We start from the raw sequence: 8,864 nt of genomic DNA on the forward strand, positions 1-8,864 counted from the left end.
ATATACTTATGGTTTATGTTTAAAGAATTGTGTAAATGAGAATTATTTAATATAATATGATAAATTAATCTAAAATTTATTAATTCAAAATTATATAAATATAAAGTATTTAATGTTAATACTATTCGATGTTAATTTAATGCCGTAGGTTTGTCGGAGCTATCTATGGGCTGGACAGACCTATTCTAGACTGTAAAGAAAAGGGTGAGTTTTACTGTCATTATAAATACCCTTCGAAATTTCTCTCAGACATCTCTATGAGTGGGGATCAATTCTGGAATGATATTATCGCGCTCGCTACAATATTGCTCATCACACGATGCAGCGCATATTTATTATTACGATGGAAACTTATATCATATCGATAATATCGAGGATAATGGATCTTTGGAATGTGATTTTTTTGTGCTCCAACTACGTATTTAAGTGACTAGAAGATTTAAATATGTATTATACTCTTGATTTTCTAATTTATAGAATTTAAGTTTTGTTCGAAGCTACACTTACCGAATGTATAGCTTTCAAAATATTAAAATAATTTCAAAATATCACATAACAATGAAGTAATTAATTGAAAATATTGGAAACTATCAAAATGAACAATTATTTCTATTAGTCGCTCATTTCTCTACTTAAAATTTACAATAGGGACTATTAAATGTGGATACAACATCTGTAAGATCGAATCGTACTCTATGAGCACGATAAATTTGCGAGCAAAAAAGTTTACATTCAAATGAGCATATTTTTGTGCCCGCAATATGCAATAGGAATATGCGAGCACGAAATTCATACATTCCTATCAGCATTGCTTGTGCATCAGGAACAATGTACATACACAGTATACGGATATATTATTTTTTGTACGCTTCTGTTTGACATTTTAAGTAGAGTTATGTCTGACCGTACATTCTTTTTATTTTAAAATTATCTAAAGTGATATACACAATAGAAAAAGAGTGCCATGAATGTTAAGCACTCGGTATATATTCTTTTTGTATGCAACTTTGATCAATTATCTGATTATCTCGTAATAATCACGAATGAATAAGACTGTGTGGATACTACGTGACAAATGTATGTATGTATGTATATCTTCGAGTTCATATTGATGAACATCGAAACTAGATAGGAATGTATATATTACGTTATGGTTAATGGATACTGGTTAATGGATACTGCGATGATTATATTTAATTGTTATTAATGTAAAGATAAAAATAGTTGTATGGAATAGAATAAATCGAATATATATATAAGTATAATATACAGTATAAGTTTTCGCGGTTGTTGCTACGCATAAATAATATATTTATAAAGTGATAAGATATAATTTGTAAACAATTGAGTATTAACTAACAAATTTAATTGCAAATGTGTCTTGAGTCTGTTTTTGAGTCTTCTTTATAGTATGGATCATAAGTATTACAGTTTGTACATACATTGCATATTAAAGAGGATTCAAATCCAGAGTTGAGATTATTTGCTAATTATTTTATCGCTTTATAAATATATTTATAAATATATTCAACAACTACGAAAGTGCATATTGACATTTTATTTTTATATTTTATTCAATTTTTATATTTAAATGTAATTCATGCGAAATGATAATAAAGCCTACGTAATACTGATAATATTAATCAGTAAAATATTTTTATCTGAAGATAGAGATACATTACTTGAATTTATATCAGTGATCATATTCCAATTGCGTCTGTCACAGTGCTTGACAGTTGACGATTTTAATTCATTCGAGATTTTAATAGATAAATACGTCGAGAGTAAAAAGTATGGATTATGTCAGTCCTTCAATAAAAGAGCGATGTAAATTGCAAATTAAATGGAAACGATTTTAAAATGCAGAAGTACTGTTTATTAAGAGAGATAATTATTTTAATATATTTTTTAAAAATAGTAAAAACAGTTAAACTGCTGATTGTTGAAACAATAAATATATTATAAAACAATCATCTTTATTTCAATCCTTGAAAATTAATTAATCAATAGAAAAAATCTTTTATTATGTGTTCCTTATAAATCATTATTATAATCGTCGTTATTACAATGACTTATATTTTTTATAGCTATACTTTTATATTTATATAGACATATATTTTGTTATTAATATAAAAATTAATTAAATGGAAATTCTGAGCTAATTATTCAACAACTTTATTAAGTCGATGCATTGATTATTCACTTATATCCTAAGATATATTAGTTTATCATACTATTATGTTTAATTTATTTTAATAAATATAAAATGCTAACCTTTATATTGTCGTAAATTAGTGTTATAAAAAATAAATTTTCTATATGTTTTATAATTGAGTTTATTATATCATATTTATATAACACAAGGTACAAAAAATTTATACAATTTTTACATACCAAGGCCATAATTTCTCTTAACATTCTGCACATTGTTGCAAAAAGAACTTGCTCAATAGATAATTTTTTAAGACATATTTTGAAAATATTTTCTTGTTTAAGATGATGTTAATCAAATACTTCATCACCTTTTTGCATGATAAATTTTCCAATAAAATACAGTATAGATGATTACGTGTAAAAAGAGTACCCAACAACAAAGTACTATCAAAAGTATGTAAAATGGCATTACTGGCATGCCCATCATCGAGAGAATCTTATTTGGTGAACGTAAGTAACAATAAATTTCCGAGCATACCAAATTTGGTCGATCAAGATAGACAGCCTGCATTATGCCTTCAAATGCATATCTGCAATAAAATTTTACGTTTTTTAAATTTAAAATACAATAAATACTAGAAAATACAGTAGTTGAGAATTCACAATAAAAAACATGTCTTTACACATAAGCAGAAACAACTCTTGATAAGTTATCATAAATTAAAAAATGGTTCATATGAGAAAAATTATGTCTAAGTAATAATAAATTTAGGGAAGACCAGGACCGGGGTTACAGTTTTTGGTTAGTAACTTTAAAAAAAATAAATGCTTGATTTTGAAATATTATATGTATATGTTACAATATATCTATATCGTTCAGGAATTAAAAAATATATTACTCGTGAATTCATCATATTGTAAAAATAAATTATTTAATTTTAAATGAAGCTGCGAAAATTTAACAATTAACGTGTTCTGGGTTGATTGTCACAGTTCTAGGATTAGCTGTAGCATATTTGTTATGGACAACATATAAAAAATACAATTTTTATTTTAATATCAGTTCTATATTTTGAAAAATAATAGTAATTATGGCATTAATAGAAATAAATATTTTAATCATAACATACGTAATATATATTTTTGTATCGTAGTTTCTCTATAAAAAAATGAAAAAAACATTGTATCTATGAAATATAATATATTCGTAAGTATATTCTCTAAAAATGTTCTCTAAAGATATTAAAATTAATTGTCATCTATCTGGTCTCATTTTAGTCAAAAAAAAGAGATTTTTCTACCATGTCTTGTTTATAAGCATTTTGACAATCAACCAGTCCCATCTTTGTACGACAACCAGCTCCAGTCTTCCCTAAATGCTAAAAGTTTTTAATTGATATGTAGTATATAAAATTATCTTTACCTGAAGAAACTCACAAAGCTTAAAGGTTGCAGATATATCGACATTTCATTTAATTTCAAGAAAAATCCAGAGAACAGCAATAATGATATACTGCTTGCCGGTATTAAAAATATCCCTAACTAAAAGAAATTATATTTAATCATTACTTATCATATTACAATAACAAATTGAATTGAAATATGTACGATATAAGCTGATCAATCTATTAGAAAATTTATTATTATAAATAAATCGTTTAATAATTTATTGACTTATTGCTATTACAAATAATTATAACCATTATATTTTCTAATATATAATTATATCAATGATATTTAATATTAAATTATTATTATTTTCTAATAATATAAATATCTATTAGAATAAAAGATATGTTATTGAAATACCTCAGTGCCAAAAGCAGTGCCTGTAAGTATCCCAAACGTTTGTCCGATAATCGTAATTAACAGACAAACGCTCCATGTTTGTAGAAATCTATCATATTCCATTGGCTGTCCTGTCATATAATATGATATAAACAGAAAAGGTGAGACGCAAAGTATCTAGAAATTAAATAAATTTGTAAGTGATTTGAAAACCAATGATAATATATTGTATTTACAATATTACATTTAGCTAGAATTTCAACTCTAAAAGAAATAATTAGTAACAAAATTATAACGCTGCATTGAAACATACCTGAATCGGAAAATCTGTTAATACTTTTACGCTGTAATAAGCTTTTAATGAATACCAATTATTTAAATGTTCCTGCAGAAATACTGCCGCTTCCGTAGGAACTACAATCAGATACAATTACATAAGCTCGGAAAAAAAGTATATAAATTATAATAATTGTATATAATTATATAAAATTATACCTAATTATATAAAAAATTGACATATTTTATATACAATTATTATTATTGTATATTGCATATCACGTATTATTTTTCGAAATTCTTAAAAATGTATTAAACATTACAATTTTTTAAACATGATGTATTAAGAATATTATCAAAGAAATTTTATCAGTTTTTTTAGAATTATATCAAAAAGATTACAGATAGTAATAATTTATTTATTGCCAATAGAATTACATAAATCATACATTATCACAATCATCGACGAGATACTATTAAAAATTGTCGGCCCCGGGCAAATTTTCATGACTATTAATGGGGCCATGGAGGTTCGGAGATAATTGAAAAACGATGACGTTACTGACAATTAATAAAAATTTATGATTATTAACATAAATATTTCGATAATTATTAAATTCGTGATTTTTTTATTATATAAATGTTGTATAAATAAGTATGCATACTTTTAATGTTATAATATTTTATATATTGCTGAAAAATTTATTTACAATTTTTTCTCTGCAGTTATCATCTTTATTCATAATCAACTCGGAAAATCACAATTTTAAATAAAAATCGAGTACTATTAAGTTTTAAACATATGTACATACATGTCTACGAAACTAAACTAAATCATGAAATTAATACCGTATTATTAGTTTCTTACTTTAATCACTTAAATTTTAACAGGCACACGAACTTCCATAAGCGCCGATCGTCTTTAATAATATCTCGTCGGTTCCACAATATAGGTAAGAACAATAGACTCACTCAATCAAAAAATGATATTAATGATCATTCCTCGCGCATAATCGTTCTGTACAACTAATAACATGGCGCACCAATTAGTTTCTTCTATTTAAATACAATTTAAAGAAGCAACTTCGATCTTATAGGCGCACTGAGAGAAAAACGTTTTGTATTTGTAACTATAATTATGATTATTATTGCTATAATAATAATGATAACAGTAATTATGTATATTTCTAGCAACAAATGTATATAGTTGGCAATTTAAAATGACTATAATTATTATAACCATAAAACAGTTAAAATTATAGTCACTTTCAAATCATAAAAATTATATTCACTTTTTTTTAAATTATAGTCACAGTTTTATGATAATTTCAACTATGTTATGGTTGTAATAATTATAGTCATTTTAGATTGCCAACTATATACATACATTTAACTATATATTGGGTTGTTCGGAAAATTCGTGCCGCAAAAGATTTAAATTTAATAAATGTATACTAAAATTTAAATCTTCTGCGTTTCAATTTTCCTTCAAAATCGACACTTTCCGGACAACCCAATACATACATTTGTTACTAGAACTATATATAATTACTGTTATTATTATTATAGCAGTAATAATCGTAATTATAGTATATACAATTTTTTTCTCAGTGCGCTCATGTACAACATTGGCGGTCATTTAACAGTCAGGTCAAAGGTATCGACAAAATGAACCTACGTTCTTATATAAAATTTTAAATGTTAATTGCGCTCTCGGGATTAAAAAAATATAATCAAATATATCGGGCTATAAGAACATTAATACAGCAAATTGGTGCGCAAATTTTAATATAATTGACCAATAATGTCTACATAAAATATAAATATGCAATAGTTGTCTGTACTATCTTATTCGAACGTTTCGGTTTTCTTCCAAACCATCATCAGCGAATCCATAAATACTATCATAGATAAATACTTCTATCTTGACAATAATCTTGTGACATTGTTGAAATTCAAATCTATGTAAGACTGAGGATGAGCATTTCCCTAGTTTCTGATTGGGAAATCAGTCGTAATTTGTTCTCTTCGTTAAAAAACCAACTGACTGATCTGCTCATTCTCCACAGATTACAATTCATTATTTCAAATGTAGGAAATCAAGTTGTACAAAAGAATGATAACAAGAAATATAAAACTTAGTTTTACATTATACGATATAAAATTATAACATATGTTATCTCAACGGGAGTCATGCAGACAAATAATGCTTTTTCATGTAGATTATTGGTCAATTATATTGAAATTTGCGCAATTTTCGTGCTGTGTAATGCTGTTATAGCTTGATCTACTGTTCTTATTTATATTAACATTACGTTCATATTTAGAAGAAGAATCTACATCACTTACACATTTGCACTGCCGGCATGGCACTTGCGAAAAATAAAAATAACAGAAAAAAAAATAAGCAAGCGATATTGCTGCCCACATTTTCCGCATTACCACCGAAATTATAAAAAATTGTTCCTAATAACAGCCCGACTATGATGTGTGTCGCCAATCTTAATTGTGTTAACAACTATAAGATCAATAAAGAAACAATAACATTTGATATTTCAAGCACATTGTTCGAATATTACTTTCAAAAATTTCTACTCACAATATCTCGCCTCATACAGATTAGAGCTCGTAAAAATAATATTCTTTGCTGCTGCCATGTTGATTTTTTTAATACTATTCTGTTTATGGAAGTATTTATATCGTGAGTTTTACATTTCTGCTTAGAATCAATTAATGAATCCAATTCTATAAAAAATCGTTCATTATTAAAAATAATTATTAGTAATAATTAAAAAATTTCTTACATTTTTATATGAATGATTTTACTTTGTATTTTTATGTTTCTTGAATGATTAACTTTATACATAAGGAATTTAACTGATTTCATATTTTAAAGAATCTATGTAGGTCGTTTGAAAAGTTTTAAGCCTCAACATGAAGATGATATTATTTGTCAAAACCATTCTGATACTGCAATTATACATGTTTTGAAAGATATCTGTAAAAATTATAATTATTTTGAGTGCTCAGTTATTGCTTGACAATCATGTGGCCAGTCGATGACAGTGTTTTTGTAAAAATGGAAAAAATCGAATATCGCGCATGCCGTTTAAGTTCTTGCATTTGAGAAACAATATACCTGCGCAAATTAAAGCAGAGTTGGACGCTATTTACGGAGGCTCTATCCTATCATTTACCACCGTGAAAAGATGGACAGCTGAATTAAAATGTGATCGTGTCAGCTTGAATACTGATGAGCATTCAGAATGGTCAATAATTGCAATCACTACCGATATCATCAAAAAAGTTCACCATTCATTTGGTGAATTGGTATACAATCCTTGAATTAAGGTTAGAGAGATAGCAGAGGCTATGGAAATGTATCGAAAAAACGTTTCATATATTGAAGAATGAAGCATGCATAAACTAAGTATTGGATGACGCGCTTGCTCACTGTAAACCAAAAAACGCATTCGAATGAATTTTCAAGATTCTGTTGAAATGATTTAAGCGAAATGAATCGGATTTTTTGTGTGAATTAATAACTGATGAAACTTTGGATCTATTACTTCAATCCTGAGACGAAGGAATAATCAAAACAGTGGATTGCGAAGGGTGACCGAAAAATGCGAAGATAGATTTCATCGACCGGACGGTGGATGACTGTTTTTTGGGATAGTCATGAAATTGTGTTCATCGCCTATCTTGAAAAAGTAAAACAATAATGTGAATATATATGTACACAGGGTGGCCTACATAAAGTATTATAAGCTAATAACTCTAAAAATATTTGTCCTATCAAAAAGTTGTTCATGAGAAAATTTCATATATTCAAAGAGCCTTTTTAACTAAACAAAAATCTACTCTTCAAGAGGGGTAACTTCAAAGTTTCAAATGGGACCTGTAAAATGATATATATTTAGATTCTATTCGAGGTAAAACAAGTAAACTTTGTCTGACATATTTCTTTGAAAAATATTTCCATCAAAAGTTATAAACATTTAAACTTTTAGCCATTTTATTCATGATTGAACTCCATTGACACAAAGTTATTCACGATATAATGAAAACGAAAACATCCTTAATATTAACTAAAAGAAACAAATACACATTTATCGAGAAACATATAAATCTACTATATATTTACAATACAAATCTACTATGTATTTAATTAATTTTGAGTTGATTTTCATGCTATCAAGTTTGAAAATCATGGCTCATTTTGACGTGGAAGTTACAATGTTGTGAAGTCTGGGAGAATGTGAGAAAAATTATCGACATATGCAGCGCAATTATTTTTAAAACATATAATATTCAAAATCATATATCATATTTCTTCGTTTAGAAAATCGTTTGTATGCACATGTCGATTAAGTGCAATTAAAAGACAAAAAACAAATCCAGTAATTAATTATGATAATAGTGTCAACATTCTCGCAACAGTTGAAGTAAATCCACACATCAGTCAACACAATTAGCAAACACGTCTGGAGTTGGCATTTGAAGTTGGAGTATATATATATATATATATATATATATATATATATATATATATATATATATATATATATANANATAATAGATAATANAAANAAGTAACGTACGTACTACGTTAAGTAAGAAAGAAAAGAAAGTGTGTCGTTCTT

At 26.6% G+C, this 8,864-nt stretch overlaps 2 protein-coding genes across 2 annotated transcripts in view; one reads left to right on the top strand and one right to left on the bottom strand.

Annotated features, from left to right (window-relative positions):
• The window catches only part of LOC105626721 (ATP-binding cassette sub-family G member 4), an 8,649-nt gene extending 8,281 nt beyond the window's left edge, over positions 1 to 368 (top strand). Inside the window, exon 12 of the mRNA XM_012208018.1 lies at positions 149 to 368. Within this exon, the coding sequence (XP_012063408.1) occupies positions 149 to 368 (220 nt within the window). The remainder of the gene's footprint in view (positions 1 to 148) is intronic.
• Positions 369 to 2,322: 1,954 nt separating this feature from the next.
• The window catches only part of LOC105626838 (ATP-binding cassette sub-family G member 1-like), a 22,529-nt gene continuing 15,987 nt past the window's right edge, over positions 2,323 to 8,864 (bottom strand). The window contains exons 6-11 of the mRNA XM_012208130.1: positions 6,818 to 6,963; positions 6,568 to 6,736; positions 4,256 to 4,356; positions 3,964 to 4,119; positions 3,578 to 3,696; positions 2,323 to 2,744 (exon numbers count right to left, since the gene is read on the bottom strand). Of these exons, the coding sequence (XP_012063520.1) occupies positions 2,519 to 2,744; positions 3,578 to 3,696; positions 3,964 to 4,119; positions 4,256 to 4,356; positions 6,568 to 6,736; positions 6,818 to 6,963 (917 nt within the window). The 3' untranslated portion in view covers positions 2,323 to 2,518. The remainder of the gene's footprint in view (positions 2,745 to 3,577; positions 3,697 to 3,963; positions 4,120 to 4,255; positions 4,357 to 6,567; positions 6,737 to 6,817; positions 6,964 to 8,864) is intronic.

Source organism: Atta cephalotes, assembly GCF_000143395.1.
Source record: "Atta cephalotes unplaced genomic scaffold scaffold00006, whole genome shotgun sequence".
Taxonomy (NCBI): domain Eukaryota; kingdom Metazoa; phylum Arthropoda; class Insecta; order Hymenoptera; family Formicidae; genus Atta; species Atta cephalotes.